This window comes from Octopus sinensis, linkage group LG13 (assembly GCF_006345805.1).
Source record: "Octopus sinensis linkage group LG13, ASM634580v1, whole genome shotgun sequence".
Lineage (NCBI taxonomy): Eukaryota > Metazoa > Mollusca > Cephalopoda > Octopoda > Octopodidae > Octopus > Octopus sinensis.
Genome location: NC_043009.1, coordinates 22,335,107 through 22,356,488, shown reverse-complemented (window position 1 = coordinate 22,356,488; position 21,382 = coordinate 22,335,107). Strand labels below are relative to the sequence as shown.

At 38.9% G+C, this 21,382-nt stretch overlaps 1 protein-coding gene across 2 annotated transcripts in view; it reads left to right on the top strand.

Annotated features, from left to right (window-relative positions):
- LOC115218449 overlaps positions 1-20,407 on the top strand; it is a 601,809-nt gene extending 581,402 nt beyond the window's left edge. For both annotated transcript variants that reach the window (XM_029788270.2, XM_029788271.2), the window contains 5 exons: positions 1,350-1,500; positions 5,585-5,787; positions 10,205-10,367; positions 11,357-12,576; positions 19,949-20,407. In XM_029788270.2, the coding sequence (XP_029644130.1) occupies positions 1,350-1,500; positions 5,585-5,787; positions 10,205-10,367; positions 11,357-12,576; positions 19,949-20,134 (1,923 nt within the window). In that variant the 3' untranslated portion in view covers positions 20,135-20,407. The remainder of the gene's footprint in view (positions 1-1,349; positions 1,501-5,584; positions 5,788-10,204; positions 10,368-11,356; positions 12,577-19,948) is intronic.
- The last annotated feature ends 975 nt before the right edge of the window (positions 20,408-21,382 follow it).

Below are 21,382 nucleotides of genomic sequence, written 5' to 3'. Positions count from 1 at the left end.
TATATATATATATATATATATATATATATATTATATATATATATATATATATATATATAATATATATATACATATATGTATGTGTGTGTGTGTGTGTGTGTGTCATTTTATTTTGAGATTTCTTGACAGTTGAGAAGGAGCCAGTTTCTAACGTACATCTAAGGCTCCTTCATTGGAATTTCAACAACATCAACAGGGTATTTTTGTATGTATGTATACAGATTGCATGTTTTGTTTTATGTATGTATTTTCATGCATATACTTTCATGTCTAGACATGCTCATATATTCTTAAATGATAAAACTTCTGGAAAATTTTACAGATTTTTACAGTAATCTTCAAATCAGCTTTCTCCTTTCTTGTTTTGGGAAGCCTAATTTCTCAAGATTGGTATTTAAGCAGTGTGTTACATATCCCAGTCCCCCGATAATTACAGATATAAACCTGAACTTGTAATTTTGATGAAGTAACTGTAGATTCCTCAATAGTTCAGCTTAAGTATTTTCTTTTTTACTGATGTTCAGCTTCATGTTAACATCCACTGAGCAGCTGATTTCTATAAATGTGTATGTATGTACGTATCTACCAACTAATGACATACCAGTACACAACTGCTGCTGCATCATATTTACTTACATAATTTAATTTATGCAGTTGTTGCCACTGCATGAAAACAATTGTTGTACTTTGCAGTTAAAGCCTGTTCATTCCATCTTATATAAATGTTTATAGATATTGAAAAATACAGATAAAGAAATAATTTTATCCTCAAATGCAGGATAATGCTAATAATATACCATGAACAGGGTAAACTATCCATATTTTGCAGAAAAATCTGTCAGTGGCCAAAATATGGCTACTTTATCCTGTTCATGCTATATTATTAGCATTATCCTGTGTTTGAGAATAAAATCATTTCCTTATCTGTATCTTTCAATACTTCTCAACACTTTTAAAGCAAACTTTGTCGACTTTCAACTTAAGTTGAATTTAATGTATGATAGCATCTTATAAAGCTAGATTTATATATCCTAAATTTGCAGAAGAATTTCTCACTGGGGCAGTTTAGCTTAATGGTAAAGCACTTGACGTGTAATCACAGGGATGTGAGTTTGAGTCTCATGGCTGACCGCCAAGAGATTTATCTGCAAATTATGGATAGCTTATCCAGTTCATGCTGTATTATTAGGATTATCCTGCGTTTGAAAATAAAATTATTTCCTTATCTGTATCTTTTAATACATCTTAATGCTTCTAAAGCAAACTTTGTTGACTTTCAACTTAAGTTAAATTTAACGTTTATAGATATATATGTATTCATAAATTTTATATTGTGTTTCTATCTTCAGGTGTTTACTCTGGTTATCAGCATGCATGAGCTAATGATGAGCGAACTCCTGACACTGATGCCCAGTGTTGTGTATGCCAAAGATTCCTCCGTCTTTGTACTTCACAAAAGAAGGATGACATCATTAACAGGATCAAAAACACTGTTGCCAGGTAAAATAAATATTACATATATTCATAATTAACGCTAATCCATTGTAATCCCTTTCTATTGTTCTTCTTCGTTTTTCTCTTTTATGGTCTTGTGGCAGTCTTGATATTTACTTACTTCATACTTTGTTGGAAATGATGAAGACAGTAGGCGTGTTTTCAGCTTTTAATTTGCTAATTACTTCTTGATTAATTTACTAATTGCCCCCTACTATTTCAAGATGGAGTTAATGACTTGCCGTGGTTCAAGACAAACCACTACCACATTGATCTCACCAGTCTCAGAGGGCTTACTTAACTACAGAGCCATGGTTACCCAAAGCTGAAACAAGAAGAACAAATGATTTTGTTTGTGGTCATTGTGGCTTTGTAGTATGCAGTGAGGCAGGGCTTGCTTCCACACAGTTGAAAGCAGAAACTTACTCAAGATTGCCAGTCAGCACCATAAAACATTTCTTAGATATTAACCAAATGATCAGCTCAAAATCAAAGTAAAGATACCAAGTTGCTGAAACCCTCATCTGTCACTTACACAACAGGGAAGTCCATTATATATGCATGCATATACATACTTATATATATATATATATATATACACACACACACACACTTGTGGATTAATAAGAAAGGCAACCAATGTTTTCATGCAGTAGCGACCTCCACAATTGTTCAAGTAAACCACTTTGAAATGTTGGTACTCGTTTCCATTTTGGATCAGATGGCATTCTCATCCAAACTGGAGACAAGTACATTTGTTCAGGATGCTGCCCATGGTTGGGGAGCAAGTTTCTTGACCATATTTAGCTTATAAATTAGCAGCTAAGATTTTAATTTCAATAACATACTAAGTACCAAATTGAAACATTATAAACATCAACCTGAAACAGAAGAAAGGACTCAGGACTATTGGCGAGGTTCAACAGATGCATAGTTCAAATCTCTGGGGAAATTTGAATCATGTATCTGATTCTCCTTTTTTTCTGCTCTGTCATATTGATGCTTATAATGTTTAATATGCTTCGTGTTTCTAAGAGCAAAATGGCGGTGTAGGCTTCCTAGTTAAGGAGGGTCATTATGCCAATAAACACACACACTGGTTTTATTTCACTTTTTTTATTATTATTATTATTAGTGTTTTGCTTAACCATTAACCTATTAACTAATTAATTGTTTGATCAATCCCTCAATGAACAAGGTTTGCCAGAGTCTTTTCATAATCATTTGTGACTCCATCAATGATGGACCCTCTCTACCCCAGACCTTGCTGATCAACTGATTGACCAAATGATTACTCAAACAATCAGCTGGTGAATTGGTTAAGTGGTTAATTAATTAACTAATAATCATAATAATAAAAGAAGTGAAATAAACTTAGTGTGCATTTATTTATTGGCACATTGACCCTCCCAAGATTTCTTTCAACACACAAGTTCACATAATGTTGTTGCTCAAATGGGAAAAAGAAATATCCAATATGTTTTTGTGAACAAATCAGACGGCTCAGTGCAAGCCTTGCCTGCTTGTGTATGTAATGCATAGAACCATGGATTAGAATTCAATAAATTCTGGAACATAATAAATGATAGGCACAGGTGTCACTGTGTGAAAAGAAGCTTACGTCCTGACCACATGGTTCTGGGTTCGTTCCTACTGCATGGTATCTGGAGCTAATGTCTTTTACTATAGCCTTGGGCCCACCAATGCTTTGGGAGTGAACTTAATAGACAAAACCTAAAAGAAGTCCATCATGTATATGTATCTTTCTGTCTGTCTGTCCATCCCCCCACAGCTTGGCAACCAGCACGTGTGTGTGTGTGTACACACACACACATATATATTTTTCATTTTGTGAGTTTGTGTGTTTAAGCATATTTTGTTTTGTCTGGGGAGAGTCATGGAGAGTCATTCTCTTTTAGTGCCTTATTATTTAACACACACACTGGTAAAGTTTCCACTCATTTACTTATTTATTTTTCCTAAAATTTTCATTGCTTCTTGCCACCTTTTCAGTAGTCATTGACTCTGTCCGTTAAATAATAAGACACTAAAAGAGAATGACTCTCCCCAAACACAACAAAATACACACACACACATGTGAATGCATCTACATATAATGCACTGGGGTGCATCAAAATGTACCCATGCCAGCAACCGACAGAATAAGTACCAGGCTTTATAAAAATAAATACTGGGGTCAATTCCTTTGCCTAAAACCCTACCCTTCAAGGCTGGGCACTGTCTAATGACTAAAACGTGTGAAGAATAAGATAGATTAAGCTATAGGAATAAAGAATTGTGAAATGAAAACTGCATAGTTATCATTATTACAATGTTTCTATTAATTATCCAGAGCAATTAAGAAGCATTAAGAATGCTGCTGTCAACAGCTTTGTAATTTAAAGGGTTCAGAGTTTTAAGTGTTTGAGAAATGGGCTCATGATGTGATTAGTTATGTCTTACACGTGGCAGTCATTTAAAATGGCCTGTAAATCATTGGATATTATCATCACCATCATCAGTAGCAGCATCACCAACACCATCCTTGCCACCATCATTATTTAACATCCATTTCCTTGTTGGCATGGGTTGGTTAGTTTGACAGTATCCAGCTAAGCCGCTGCCCTCCATATCGCACCCCTTCCCCACTCTGTGAAGGGATTTTGTCTTGCATGTTACACAGTGACCTCACTGGTCACAAAAAAGGCACTCCGTACACTCTGTAAGGTTGCTGGGGTTAGGAAAGACATCCAGACATAGAAACCTTGCCAGGCAGACACTGGTGGCAACACAGCCCTCTGGCTAGTCAGATCCTGTTGAACCATCCAGACTATGCCAACTGACATTAAATGATGTTGTTGTTTAACCCCAGGACAGTGAACCAAGGTATTTTCGTCATTATTCTCTTGTCTTTTTAGACACAGTCTTTCTAAGGCTTTATTATTCAATCTATCTTTCATATTCTTTTTCCAAGACAGCAGGGTGAGTTTTATGGCCAAGATTTGTCCCACGGCTAGGAATAATACACGATTGTTGCACTTGTGATCTTTCCAGGGGAAAATTTACTTCTCATTTTCATAACAGTAAAGATACCAGAAATAAGTGGTTCTGTGAATTGCTTTGATTTAGGGATTAAAAAATGGTTCACTGCTTCTCTTGAGACTATAAGAAAGATTTAATTTTATGTTCCACTAACATAGAGGTGCAGGTATGGCTGTGTGGTTAGAAGTTCATTTTGCAGCCATGGGTTTCAGGTTCACTTGCCCAAGATGCGCTGCATCTTGGGCAGGTGTCTCTAACTACAGCCCCAGGCCAACCAATACCTTACAAGTGAATTTTGTGGGAGGAAACTGCATGAAGCCCATTTCATGTATTTGTGAAAGTCAACATGTATTGGCTTCACTTGAGCGAAACAGTGATATGTTTTGCTACATGTTGACATTATTATCAATCACTTTGCACTTTTGATTAAGAAACCTCTTATCTGGAAAACAGTGAATAGTTGGTGACAGGAAGAACACCCATCTGTAAGATTCAGCCACAAATGCATTCTTCTCCAGCCCATACTAATTTGAGAAAATGGATGTTTTAATGTATGGAATAAACTCTCTCTCTTTTACTTGTTTCAGTCATTTGACTGTGGCCATGCTGGAGCACCGCCTTTAGTCGAGCAAATCAACCCCAGGACTTATTCTTTCTAAGCCTAGTAATTATTCTATTGGTCTCTTTTGCCGAACCACTAAGTTACGGGGACATAAACACGCCAGCATCGGTTAAGCGATGTTGGAGGGATAAACACAGACACACACACACATATATATACGACGAGCTTCTTTCAGTTTCCGTCTACCAAATCTACTCACAAGGCTTTGGTCAGCTCGAGGCTATAGTAGAAGCCACTTGCCCAAGGTGCCACGCAGTGGGACTGAACCTAGACCTATTTGGTTGGTAAGCAAGCTACTTACCACACAGCCACTCCTGCGCCTATGGAATAAACTAATTAATATTTTTTTTTTATAACTTGTGCATTTGAGGGTAGAGTTGTATTTTTTATTTTTAAAATATCTTTTATTTTTATTTTGCATTTCAGATTTCATCCTGGATAGCAATGATATTGATCCCCTGTGCCCTTGGAAGCCATACCTCATCAATAAACACACATTCTTCAATCATGTACTGCGTTCTTGGCACCAATGTCTGGACGTCGATCTTGAAAGCAGCAGTGTGGAAGATATGTACAAGATTTTCAACACTCTTATATCTGGCAGACAAAGTTTTGTCAATATTGATCAGGTAAAACGATATTTTCTACTCTTATTTCTCAGTAGAACTGCAATTAATTACTATTATTTTATTTATTTATTTTTTTTTTAGAACCTTCAACAATTTAGTAATATCTTCTTAATTTTGGGCAATGCCATGTAGAAAGCACCCGAGCTGGTGCCACATACAAACACCCAGTAATTGGTATTTGGATGGGCATCTAGCCACAGAAACCTTGCCAAAACACAATTGGAGTCTGTCAAACCACTTAACCCATGTCAACATGGAAAACGGCCTAATGACTAAAACCCTTCAAGTGAGAGTGAAAGGGCCAGGAGAGACCAGGTTTCTTGCCGTAGAGGACTGTACACAGCTACTCATGTTATAGAAGAGAAGGTGGGAGTGGCTAGTGTAGAACTGGAAAGAGATAAAATATAGTGGTGATGAAGTGTCAGGGTAGGGCAACTGGATACCAGGTGAATGGGGACAGGGAGTGAAGGTGAGTAAAGCTTGTATGGGAAAGTGAGGGGTGGTTGAATATAATGCAGAACGAATGTTGAGGGAAGAGTAGGTGACAACTGTAGAAACTGGGTGAACTTGAGTTGGTAACCAATGCTACAAGAGTTCGCAGTGGGGTAGGGGAGAGGAAATGACTAATGATCACCATCATCATCGGTGATCATTAGTCATTTCCTCTCCCCTACCCCACTGCGAACTCTTGTAGCATTGGTTACCAACTCAAGTTCACCCAGTTTCTACAGTTGTCACCTACTCTTCCCTCAACATTCGTTCTGCATTATATTCAACCACCCCTCACTTTCCCATACAAGCTTTACTCACCTTCACTCCCTGTCCCCATTCACCTGGTATCCAGTTGCCCTACCCTGACACTTCATCACCACTATATTTTATCTCTTTCCAGTTCTACACTAGTCACTCCCACCTTCTCTTCTATAACATGAGTAGCTGTGTACAGTCCTCTACGGCAAGAAACCTGGTCTCTCCTGGCCCTTTCACTCTCACTTAAACCTTTTATCCCCCAGCATAAAACCACCTCTTTCTCTACTGCAGACCCACTCACCCAAAGAGGATCTTAGTTTTAAAGGCTACATGGTAACCTCACTAGTGCTTGTGCCACAACAATGCGCCCACTACAGTAAAGTGGTTGCTGCTAGGAAGGGCATCCAGTCTTAGAAACCATATCCAGCCCATACTAGCATGGGGCACGAATATTAAATGACAATGATGATAGTAGTGGTGATGGGTTATGGCTTGGAGAAAGAAGGCCAGTGGTTCAGGACTTCCAAAATATTTAAAGAAAGGTTAAGAAGATACTATAACAAATGAATTGCTAGAGATGGTGGCTGAACATCAGGATAATATGTTTTGTCCAGGTGGGAGACTCAGTCAGAAATGGTCCAGAGACTTGTCTATCCTCGCTTATCTGTCTTCACCCTAACAAAGTTTAGATTCAGTTTGATTGAGGCTACCGAGACGACAGAGTAGGTTTTTAGGGTGTGGTCCAGTTGTGTTCTAGAAGGATGGTGCGTTACTTGTGGGGAAGACTTGTACAAAATTTTGGTACATGATTTGAAGTGTGTGAAGAAGTAGATGAGTGATGATTGAAGGGGAGGAGGCTTTTGTGGAGTGAGTATAGGTCATGTATGTATATGGCTGTGTGTCTAAGAAATTCACTTTGCAACCAAGTGATACAGGGTTCAGTCCCATTGCATGGTGCCTTGGACAAGTGTTTTGATTTTTTTTTTATTGTAGCTCTGGACCAACCAATGCCTTGTGAGCAAACACAGTTGACAAGAAATTGTGTGGAAATTTGGCATTTGTGTATATGTGTGTTTTTGTATTTGTGTTTATCCTACATACGCATTGCTTGGCAACCATTGTTGGTTTACTTACATCCCCATAACTTAGTGGCTCAGCAAAAGGGACCAATGGAATAAGTACCAGACTTAGAAAAGAAAAAGAAACAGGTCCTGGGGTCGGTTTGTTTGACTAAAACCCTTCAAGGTGGTGCCCCAGTATGGCCACAGTCCACTGACTGAAACAAATAAAAGAAACAATGAAAGCTATCAATATTGATATGTGTATGTGTGTGTATATATATTGACTGTGTGATAAGAAGCTTGCTTCCCAACCACATGGTTTTGGGTTCGGTCCTTGTGAGTGGATTTGGTTGATGGAAACTGAAAGAAGCCCATAGTATCTATATATGTGTGTGTGTTAGGGCGGCAAGCTGGCAGAAACATTAGCACACTGGATGAAATGCCCAGTGATATTTCGTCTGCCATTACGTTCTGATTTCAAACTCCACTGAGGTCGACTTTGCCTTTCATCCTTTCAGGGTCAATTAAATAAGTACCAGTTATGAACTGGGGTCAATGTAATCAACTTAATCCCTTTGTCTGTCCTTGTTTCTCCGCTCTATGTTTAGCCCCCTGTGGGCAATAAAGAAATGTGTGTGTGTATGTGTATGTATATCTCTGTGTTTGTCTTTGTGTTGTTCCCCCATCACCACTTGACAACCAGTGTCCCTGTAACTTAGTGGTTTGGCAAAAGAGACCAATAGAATAAGTACTAGGCTTTAAAAAAAATAATTCTGGGGATGATTTGTTTGACTAAGACTTTTCAAGGCAGTGCTCCTGCATGGCCACTGTCTAATGACCAAAACAAGTAGAAGAATAAAAAAAAATATTGAACACACACATATATATATATATATATATATATATGTGTGTGTGTGTGTGTGTGTATATATATATATATATATAGAGAGAGAGAGAGAGATAATTAAGAATTAATGTGTATTAGGTTAGGTCAACTGAGTGTATCTTAATTAAGACATAATTGCTTGAAGTTAATAAACTTCACAAAGCAACAGTTTGTAATCAATAACAGCCACAGAGGAGGAAATTTCCTCTTAATAATTATAGGAATCTGATTGCCATTTTTTGTCTTTTATTACATTGATAAGCATTGATAAGAATACCAGTCAGTCATCTGATGCCTATTCTTATTTCTCCCCGCAAATATATATATATATGGCCGATGAATGATAACATTAATTGTAGCTATAGTGGTGAACTAGGCAAAATTTGTTGTGGCTTGGGTGATAACATGGCGAGAAGTAGACAGACAGTCTTATCAAACTAGACATATGGCTCACTGGAGATCTTAACAATCTCTTGAAAATGGTTGTATTATTATTAGTATTATCATCATCATCATGATTGTTGTTGTTATTGTTATTTTAATTTTTATTATTTTCATTATTATGATCATCATCATGGTGTAATGCAGCGAGCTGGCTGGATCGTTAGGACGCCAGACAAAATGCCTTGTGGCATTTCATCCATCTTTACATTCTGGGTTCAGATTCCGCCGAGGTCGACTTTGCCTTTCATCCTTTTCGGGGTCAATAAGTTAAGTACCGGCTGAGTACTAAGGTTGATGTGATCAACTGTTCCCTTCCACATAAAATCCAGGCCTTGTGCCTGTAATAGAAAGGATTAAAAAAAAAAAATTTATTATTATTATTATTATGTAAGATGGCAATCTGGCAGAACTGTTAGCTCCCCCCCCCCTACATATCAAAATGCTTAGCAACATTTTATCCATCTTTGTATTCTGAGCTCAAATTCCACCCAGGTCAACTTTGCCTTTCGTCCTTTCGGGGGCGATGAAATGAATATCAGTTGAACACTAGGGTGAAGGTAATTGACGAGTTCACCCTGGGGTTGATGTAATTAACTGGCCTCCCCCTCACCCAAATTTCAGGCCTTATGTCAATAGAAGAAAGGATTATTATTATTATTATTATTCCACAGTTGACTTTGCCTTTCATCCTTTTAGGGTTGATAAATTGAGTACCAGTCAAGTACTGGGGTCGAGTCGATATAATAAACTATCCCCCTCCCTTCAATTTCAGGCCTTGTGCCTATAGTAGAAAGGATTATTATTATTATTATTCATCTCACGATGATGATGATGATTATTATAGGCGGCAAGCTGGCAGAATCATTAGCATATTCTGAGATATGTTCTGGGTTCAAATTCTACCAAGGTCAACTTTGCCTTTCATCCTTTCAAGATGAAAAATTAGGTACCAGTTATGCACTGGGTTTGATGTAATTGTGGAAAAGATTATTATTATTAATAATATTTAAGGTGGTGAGATTGCAGAATCGTTAGCACACCAGGCAAAATGCTTGGTGATATTTCATCTTTATGTTCTGAGTTCAAGTTCCGCCAAGGCTGACTTAGCTTTTCATCGTTTGGGGGTTAATAAAACAAGTACCGGTTGGGTACTGGGGCCGATATTATCGACTTACCCTCCTCTTCCACAATTGCTGGCCCTGTGCCAAAATTATTTGTAACCATAGTTGTATAGTGTTGTCGCTTCATTGCTTATTCTTTATGTTTCTTCTTGCAGCTTTTGATGCAGAACTGCATGGATTTGACTTTGTGCATGCTGTCTCTTCTGCAAGGTGAGACAACAGCAGCGATTAAACATTTGCTGCAAGCAATGGTTAACCTCCATGATGCTAGTCAGTACCAATTGCTGCAAATCATTTCTCAGCTGTGCCTTCCTCAAGGTGAGCAAACAGTTTCTCTCTCTCTATCCATCTTTCTCACAACACTTTCTGTTCTTGAGCTAGCCTCAAGCACAGCACAGAATAATCCTGTTTAACTCTTTAGCCGGAAGTTGTTGTTGACAAACAACAGCAGTAATTTTATTCAGCTGAATACAGGTCACTGATTGGTTAAAATTACAAAAATACGACAACTTTAACACGAAATAATTTTGAAAATACAAACTTTTCTCAACAACACTAAAAGTCAAAGATGTTTTATATGACACATTCTACCAGCGACCAAACTTTGAAAGTGTTTAGTTACAAAAAATTAATTTCTCGATCTGCCATTCAAAGGGAAAAGATCCCAAGTTTGTTCTGATCTTTAAATGGAAACCCTCCAGAATGTTCAATGCAGATGTCATAAACTAAATGATCAACTAAATTCTAAATGTGTATCTGTCACTATTTACTGTTCATCTATTGGCAAATATAGTTACTAGTGTATATGTCACTCTGTTTTTATATCTGATTTAACCATTGAGCATTCAGATTATTCTGTCAAATGCATTGCTTATTTATTCACAGTTGTTTTGAATTTATTGTACATTATCTTGTTGCTTTGAGAGTTCAATGATGTGATTGGGCATGTAGTTAAGAAGTTTGTTTCCCAACCACGTGGTTATGTGTTCCAACTACATGGTTATGCGTTCAGCCCCAAGCTGATCAAATCCATCACTGCTGATACAGAAAAACAGTGATTAAAAAGTCACTGGTGATGTAATTAACCACATGTCTGAATAACAATCCCTTATGTGCAACAGAAACTATATTAGATTTATAGTGTATTGGATTAAAATCTCTCTGCATTGAGTATGATGTGCAGATAACTATTTTCATCTAATACTTATGTTGAGAAAAGTTGTTATTTTGACTCCAGTTTAGTAAAAGCTTTCTTTGTCTGTTTCTTTCTTTCACTCCCATTTTTTTTTTTCTTTTATTCTTTCCAGGTCCGAAATACCTGTTAAAACTACAACAAGAAGTGACCGCTGTTAGAGTATTGATAACAATTGACAAAAGTGGTGATGACTTATCAAAGCTGGACACAACTCTTAAGATGAACACTACCAAGCGATACCTCTCCGATCTGAAAGATGACAATCAGGTGTTCAATTCCAGTCTCCGCTGCCGAGAATTAGATTGCGTACGAGCCTATTACTACATTGGTGTGCTTCGCTATCTCTTCGACAGACAGCAGAGCCTGGAATCTAAAACCATTCCATCACAACAGTCAGCAGTGTCAAAGATGGTCCACACCCAGTCTCGGACGGATGAAGATAACAATCCTTACACACTGTTCCAGCCGCTGCACGAGCTTGAAAGCATGAACCAAACGCAAGATAACAGTCCGGTCGAGAAGACCAACAACAACAACAGCAGTGGCAGCAACAACAACAACAACATTGCTGATAGTCACAGCGATGGCATCAACACAAATCAGAATAACAACAAACAGACCTCTAACAACCAGGAGTGTTGTTATGATAATAGGGCAAGAACAGACTTCAAACTAACTTTCCATAAATTTAGATACTTATCCAAGTGTCTGTTGTGGGACATACAGGGCAAACGATTTGCTTTGACCGAGAAATTAGGTTACATTCACAGAGCAATATCTCAGTTACTTCTTGAACAGAAACCCAAAAATGATAAAACTGACAGTGGAACAATCTTATGTGAGAAGAATGGAAAAAGTAATTCTAACAATGAAAATTTTCAAAAAACTGAAGACATACCTTCCCAGGAAAACGTGCGTCTTCAGACCCCTGATCTCATCCCTACTGGGCACGAGACCTCTATTCCCAGTCCCTTACAGAGTGGAGCGAGTAGTCCCACAGAAATTAAAGAGCTGCCCCTCCCCATTAACGAGATATTAGTTGACGAGCCGTCAGCCCATGTGCCGAATGTAAGCCATTGCTTGTCTCCTTGTCAGGAAGATGAACCTTACAAGGCTGTAACAAAGCCACGGAAAGTTCTGTGGAAAGACGAGCTCCCGGCTAGCAATCATTTGTGTCCCCTTCACAGGAAGTATGTCAATGTTCCCGATGTTTGGTATGACTATACAGTAGATGAAAAATACACAAAGCCATACGTTACCATGGCAATTCTACAAGACGAACAGGAGTTAGTGATGTCAGAACTGAAGCAAGGTCCAGAAAACCCTACACAGGTAGGAAACAAAAGAACACTAATTGTTTATTGCTTAGGTGTTGTTTAACTTCCTGACTTCTTTTCCAGCAGCATGCATCCAATGCCCACATTATTCAGTTTGTCTTTCCCCTTTTAAGACCGAAGGGTACAATTAGTGAAAGATTTGGTTGCTATTTCTAGCAGTTCTAGTGACCAGAAAGAGCCTCCTTTATTCTCTTGTCTTGCTCACATTTTCCAAATAGATATACAGAACATCTCTAGTCCACTAGTCGATAATATGTATTAGGTTGTCCAGAAAGTTTGTGCCAACTTTTAGATGCGTCTCCATCTTTAACTTGAAAATACCCTCTTCCCAGAATTGAGGTGGTTTCATTGCAAAGAATTCATCCAGGTATCTTTTTATGTCATCCAAGGAATTGAAATTTTTACCATTAAGACTATTCTGCAGAGACCTGAAAGAGTGGAAATCCGAAGGAGCAATATCTGGTGAATATGGAGGGTGGGGTAACACATCCCAGCCGAGCTGCAGCAATTTTTGTCTGGTTCCCAAAGTATCAAGTACCGAAAATGAACTTTCTTATCTTCCATTTAAAAGGGTTACAGAATTAACACAGGTTATAGGAACATAAACCTTCTTCCACAAAAAGATAGCTTAAACTGTGCTCTAAATGTGGGTGTAGTCAAATCCAACTTTATGGACTCAAACATGTTCTAAAATAAGTCGAAAGGTAAGCTGCTATAAATCAGCATGAACTTTCCGGACAACCCAATATATTAATGTTTTGTTTTTTATCAAACATATATGTTTGATAAAGAAACGTTTGATAAAAACGTTTTAACCACACTGCCATGCCTGCACCTATCTGATGAAAATTACACCCCAAACATTTTAACAGGAGTGATAGGATAATTTATGCTTGTCGGAAGGAGTATGTGGTCCAGACTGGCCCCGCTCTACCTGTCATCATCATTATCATTTAATGTCTGTTTTCCATGCTGGCATGGGTTGGATGAGTTGATAGAGAACTACACCAAGCTGCATGTGTTTTCTTTGCTGCTGGTATGTGACCATTTATGCTGAGTACCATCCAGATGCTACTACTATACACCAAAGTACTCATTCTAGAATTCAAAAAGTAATTATTTATCATATTTACTCATGTGTAAATCACACCCCTAAATTAACATTAAATCTTAGTAGAAAATTTTTTCCCTGTCATAACTTTAGCTTTGCTCCCTGTATAAATCACACCCCCAGTTTTTGCAGTTAAACAAATAAATATGCTATATATATATATATATATATATATATACTCTTTTACTTGTTTCAGTCGTTTGACTGCGGCCATACTGGAGCACCGCCTTTAGTCGAGCAAATCGACCCCGAGACTTATTCTTTGTAAGCCCAGTACTTATTCTATCGCTCTCTTTTGCCGAACCGCTAAGTGATGGGGACGTAAACACACCAGTATCGGTTGTCAAGCAATGCTAGGGGGGGACGAAGACAGACACACAAACATATACACACACATACATATATATATATACATATATACAACAGGCTTCTTTCAGTTTCTGTCTACCAAATCCACTCACAAGGCATTGGTCGGCCCGGGGCTATAGCAGAAGACACTTGCCCAAGATGCCACACAGTGGCACTGAACCCGGAACCATGTGGTTGGTAAGCAAGCTACTTACCACACAGCCACTCCTGCACCTATATATATATATATTTGATTAATGAGACATGGAAGATATGACACTTTTTATTAATCACTGCAATAAATAATTGGGGTGGCTGGATCTACCCCAATGCCATAGCAACTGAGGTAGGCAGGTGCAGCCCACCCCAACCATTGGGCTGACTGGCTGGTGCCCATTCCCCTTTGCTATCATGAGGCTTTTTTGGAGCTGGATTTTCTATGAGGAACATGCCCTTGCTTACTCGCAACCTCAGTTTCTAGGCATGAGTGGTCCCTCTACCATGATTTTTAAGAAATGTGATGGAAAACTAGCTCAGGAACAACAGGGACGCTACTCCATGAGACCCCCCCACCTAACACTATATTTATTTGTGTACAAGTCACACCTTTAATTTAATATTAAAATCTAGGTGCAAAATTTTTTTCCTTTCATAGGTTTAGCTTTGCTCAGTATACAAGTCACATCCCGGTTACATTTTTCTTTTTTTTTTTTTACCCTGTAAAAAGTCAAGTATGCAATAGTGCAACGTAATCAACTTATACACAGACTAAAAAATGGTATTGACTGAACAACTGGAATGCTTATTAAGGAAATCAAAGAAACTTAGCAGAGGATCTATGCACTCTTATACACACACATATATGTGTGTTAGTCTTTCAAGCACTCGTTACCCCATCACCCAGAAATATAAATGCTGTCAAACCCCTCCCCCCTACCCTTTCCATGACCTCCAAACCCAGTGACCCTTCAAAATAGTTGTTAGGTGTCAGTTCTATCTAGAGGAGCCCTATCAAGTTCCATAAGATAGTTATCCAATCTGCTAATCTTCATTCCCACTTCACATCTGCCCCCCTCCTCCACTTTACCCCCTTCTCTCTCTTTTAATCTCTCTCTCTCCTAAACATACACTAAATGTTTCTCCCCTATTATCTTATTATCTATTGACTGACAGAAGTAAGAGGCACCTTTCTCCTGTTCTACTTGTACACCCCCACTGCCTCCCCCAATCTGGTGGCGGCGGCGGTGGTGGTTATAGTGATGGGAGGGGGTTAGTTATGTTGTTGTTGGCAAGGAGGGTGGCGGTGGCACTTATAGTAATGTGGTTATGATGGTGGTGATGGTAGTAGTGAGAGGAGTGGAATAATGTTCCTCCACCGCATAAAGCTGCATGGTGGTATAACAAGCTTCAGTGGTTTGGTTTGCAGTGTTAACTTGAAGAAAGTAGTTCTTGTCAAAGAATTTTCTGCTGGAACTTGGAATGTTAAAACATTGCTTCTTATGAAACATGTAAAACACCACCACCACAACCCCACCCCACATCGTTGGGTGGAGGAGTCTGTGTCTCTTTTCTCATACTCCCCTTGCTCATTCTTTTGCTTACTTTTTTCCTCCTATCTATTTCAGTCATTAGACTGTGTCCATGCTGAGGCACCTCCTTCAAGAATTTTAGTCAAATCAATCCCCAGGACTTATTCTTTTAAAGCCTGGTACTTATTCTATCAGTCTCATTTGCCAAACCACTAAGTTACAGGGATGTAAACACACACGTGTGTGTGGTGGATTTCTTTCAGTCTCGGTCTACCAAATCCACTCCCAAGACTTTGGTCAGCCTAAGGCTATAGTAGAAAACACTTGCTGAAGGTGCCACACAGTGGGACTGAACCTGGAACCATATGGTTCAGAAACAAACTTCTTACTACATTGCCTTCTCTTTCATCATCATCGTTTAATGTCCATTTTCCATGCCATCATGGGTTGGACGGTTTGACTGAGGTCTGGAAAGCCAGTGGCTGCACCAGGTTCCAATCTGATCTGGCAATGTTTCTACAGCTGGATGCCTTTCCTAATGCCAACCACTCCGAGAGTGTAGTGGGTGCTTCTTACATGCCACCGGCACAGGAGCCAGTCAGGTGGCCCTGGCATCAATCACATTCGAATAGTGCTTTTTACATGTCACCGGCGCAGGAGCCAGTCAGGCATTGACCACGTTTGGATGGTGCCTTTTACATTCCACCAGCATGGGAACCAGTAAGGGGGCACTAGCATCGACTACATTCGGTTGGTATATTTTACATGCCACTGGCGCAGGAGCCCATCAGGGCACTGTCCACAGCTATGATTTTCGGATATCAAATAAGTCAACATTGAATCAGTGACACCAAAAAAGCTGTGCCAAAATCTTTTATACTCCTCTGCTCCACAAACTTGTCTCGGCTTTTGAAATTTTTTTACTATTTCAACTACTAGTACTAGAAGCTTCCTGTCATGTGTGTGTATGTGTCACCATTGTGCAATGTGTGTGTCTGTATCTATTTTTGTCCCTCATCACTGTGCAATATGTGGATGTGTGTGTGTCTATGTTTGTACCTCACCACTGTGCAATAACTGATGTTCGTTTGTTTATGGCCCTGTAACTTAGTACATATACATATACCCAGGCCTATTCCTCTTTTTTTTTTTAAGGAGGGAATAGCCACAAGACACACACCAGGCATTCCATTCATTTCCCAGCTCAAAGAGGCAAGCCCTGTCCTATGCAGCCCACCCCAATATCAGCAGCAGGGCCCAACAGCATATGCTGGTTTACCCTGCCAGATTGTGCTGGTTCCGTACCCCTTTGAGCAACATCAAATTCACTCATCCATCCACAAACACTCTCCAAGCTTTCCTATCATTTATAAATTATCTTGCCTTTCTCGCTCCAATACCAGTCCTGAGTATGATTCCAAACTACATCCAGTAGTGGTACCCTGGGACTCTGGTTTCAGGGTTTGTGGAGCATGGAACCACCTCTCAGTCACTATTTATTCCCAGGTCCACTCCATAAGGGTCCTAGCTATGTGTCAACTATCAAACCCCACTGTGACAAGGAGGTGGGGTAGTTGCCATATTCCCTGCGTGGCGTAAGTGGCAACTAAAAGGGGCAGGAGTGAAGGAACTGGGAATCCACTCCTTCTGGTAATCTCATATTTCTAAAAAGACAACTGTAACTTAGTAGTTCCGCAAAAGAGATTAGTCCTGGGGTTTGATTTATTCAACTAAAAGCCTTCAAGGCAGTGCCCCAGCATGGTCACAGTCCAATCACTGAAAGAAGCAAACAATAAAGGTTAAAGGCAGACGAAACACTATTCTAAACTATGTCAATATATGTTTGTGATGAAGAAACAGCTTTCAGAATGCAACTGGTGTGGGCGGTGAGATGAAAAGGGGGATCTGTAAGATGCCAGGTGAATGAAAATTAACCCTTTAGTGTGTAAACCAGCCATATGCAGGCAGAATATTCTACATGATTTATGTTCTAACTGACTAGGTCTGACTTCTCACACCTATCCTACAATGTCATTCTAGAAATAAACAGTCACAACTCAAAATCTCAAAGCTATGAGATAATGCATAATTGTGGCACGTAAAAAGCACCACCTGTGCCGGTGGCACGTAAGTAGCACCCACTACACTCACAAAGTGGTTGCCGTTAGGAAGGGCATCCAGCCATAGAAACCCTGCCAGATCAGACTGGAACCTGGTGTAGCCTCCTGGCTTCCCAGACCCCGGTCGAACCGTCCAACCCGTGCTAGCACAGAAAATGGACGTTAAATGATGATGATGAATGGGAATAACTTTTTAGCATTTAAACCAACCATTTCCAACCCAAACATACCATCTGTCTTATATTTAAACTTGCCAGGTTTGGCCTCGCACACCTACCCTACATTGTCATTCTAAAAACAAATAATCATGCCATCGAAATCCCTAAGCTATGAAATAATGCATGGATTAATTCAAAGCAATGTGAATGCACAAGCATTGCATTTGGCAGATTAATCTGAATGCTAAAGGGTTAAGAGAGAAGGTTTTGAATTTGAACTGATGACATGTGTGTATGATGGCGACACTGGTTTGGTGAGAACTAGATTGGACACTGTTCCTCTCTCCAACCACCTACTCACCACCACACTGTATCCCCAATTCTATAACATTAAGCTATATCATGACCTTTCCATCCATCATGACCTTTAAAACGCTCATGTGATTATGTCCTAGTTGTGTCACCATTGTTATATATTTTGACTACAGTTTAGCTAAATATTTATGACAGTGGTGGTGGCGGTGACAGTGGCAGCAGTAATCCTGATAATCTCTGGTGGTGATGGCAGCGGAGCAGTGATGGTCATTATGGTGTCTGTGGTTGTTATTGCTGCTGCTGCTGTAATCCTGATTCAGCACATTCTCTATGATCAGTGATGATCTGGCCAGAGAGCAACGTGTTCTCGTTTTAGTTAACCCTTTTATTATCAGGTGGTAAGAAGTTTGCTTCCCAACCACATGGTTCCGGGTTCAGTCCCAGTGTGTAGCATCTTAGGCAGGTGTCTTTTTGCTATAGCTCCAGGCTGACCAAAGCTTTATGAATGGATTTGGCAAATGGAAACTGAAAGAAGTCTATCATATATATGTATCATAGTTTGTCCCTCACCACCACTTCACAGTTGGTATTGGTTTGTTTATATCCCCATAACTTAGCAGTTTGAAAAAGACAGATCTTTAGAATAAATATGAGGCTTTAAAAGTAAGTACCGAGGTCAGTTTGTTCAACTAAACCCTTCAAGGTGGTGACCCAACATAGTCACAGTCCACTAACTGAAACCACTGAATTTTGAAAATAAAGAATTTTGTAGAATTACTTTATCCTCATTCTGCTGGTGTTTGAAATATAATTTAACCCTTTTGTTACCAACATGGCTGAAACCGGTTCTGGCTCTGAGTACAAATGTCTTATTTTCATAAGTTTTGAATTAAAATCTTCCACCAAACCTTAGTCACAATTTATATTCCTAACACTAGCTTAATGATAACTAAGCTATTTTACTAAATTCTTTGTTATATTTAAAATTAATTGAAATAAACACAGAGCATCTCAACAGAAATATGGTAACAAAAGGGTTAAAATATATATTAGAGAAGCAATTCTTAAACTAGTGTTAGGAACATAAATTGTGACTAGGGTTTGGTGGAGGATTTTAATTCAAAACTTATGAAAACAAGACATTTGTACTCAGAGCCAGAGCCGGTTGGTATCAAAAGGGTTAACCAAATGTATTCCAACCAGGCCCATTCTGACATTTATTCTCCAAACAGTGTACTTATCATTATTCAACTCTGCTCTATTTTTTTTAGGACAGTAACTTGTGATATGAGGGAGAAGTGATTGCCATTTCTTGCAAGGTGAGCAACCATGCAGAGGCTCCTTTACCGGCTCATCAACACTTCAGTGTTTGAGGTTGTCTTGTTTTCCATGCTGGCATGGGTTGGATGGTTTGGCTAGAGTTGGCAAGCTGGAAAGCTGCACCAGGTTCCAGTCAACTGTTTTAACTTGGTTCCTATGGCTGAATGCCCTTCCTAATGCCAACCACTCTAGAGAATGTAGTGGGTGCTTTTTTTACATGGCACCATCATACAGGACCACAAATATGTTTGCAGCCATATGACTTTGGAAACACTGGTTCTCATTTGATAACTAAAGTTAAGCAACATCAAGATTCCATCCCTTCTCCCTCTCTCTAGTTCTTATTACCATTTTATTGCCTTCTTTCCACATTTAATTTTAATGGGAAAAAAGCAACAACATTCACTGCGAAACTAACTTATTTATGGTAGCTGGTCTAACCAACCTCTCTATGCTTTCTTTGCAGATTCTTTTCCCTCGTCCACTGTCTTCTGCTCAACTATTATTGACAGTAATTTGGAACTGTGAAGACTTTGACCGCCTTGAGAAGACACAGCTCATTGATGAAACTGTTTCCTGGGCACTAAAGTACTCGTTAACCAGTGCACAACAAAAGATCTTCCACAATTTAAAAGACCAAATGAAAATATGACCAGAAATACCTGGAGCACCTGGACATGTAACACCTTGTCCCTAGAATGGTTTATGTCTGCCTGTCTTCAAACATGGTAGCAAAATGGAAGGTGAAAAAATTAACACAAATGAAATAGTATAAGAACATGCCTAGAAAATTCTGGGCCATTCCAAAAAGATAATTATGGGAAAAAAAACAACTAAAGAAACAAAAAATTCAAATCTACATCCTTGTTCTTAAAAGACTGACGTACTGTAATATATTCTGTGAATAAATTCTGTTGGCTTGAGAGTATTTTTTTTATTTACTAAAATTTCAGATGTTTTTGCGAGTTTTTTTTTTTCTCCTGAGACAGACTAAAGTCTGTCTCATATTTCTGAAAGAAAAAAAAACGAGAAGTCAACATGATTCAACTTGTGATTTTACTTCATTGGTGTATATGTGTGTGTGTGTGTGTATATACATAGGTGCAAGCATGGCTGTGTGGTTAAAAGGCTCACTTTCCATCCTCTTGGTTTCAGGTTCTGTTCCACTATGCAGCATTTTGGGTAAGTGTCATCTGCTAAAGTCCCAAACCTATCAATGCCTTGTAAGTGAATTTGGTAGATGGAAACTATGTGGAAACCTGTCTGTATGCATATGTGTGAGTGCTAAGAAGTGTGCTTCCCAACCAAATGGTTCTGGGTTCAATCCCACTGCGTGGCACCTTGGGCAAGTGTCTTCTGCTATAGCCTCAGGCCAACCAAAGCCTTGAGTAGATTTTGGTAGATGGAAACTGAAAGAAGCACATTGTGTGTGTATGCATGTATGCACACTTGCAATCTTGTCTTGACGTCATCTGATGGTTGCAAACAACCATCCCTGTTTTACAAATGATGTTCATTTCTAATCTTCTGTGAAAAAAATGTCTAGCCAATATTTCTTAGCAATATTACTTTGCTCAAAAACAAGTGACGTTTGGCAAGAGGAAAGGTATCTGGCCTTTGAAAATTTGCCTCAACAAATTCCATTTGACCCATGCAAGCATGGAAACAGAAAAAGAAAAGACAAAAATTATGTTGGCTACGTGTATAGTAAAAAGTATTTCACAGATTACATACAGAAAGACTAAGTCTTAAAAAAACTCAATACATATGAGAGTGGAGTAAACAATCTTAAGAAAAAAATGCATTTGTAATTGGAACAATTGTATTATATAAAAAAATAACTTGTTTATAAACGAATTAAGGGTTGGCGACAGGAAGGACAAGCCATAGAAAAATATGC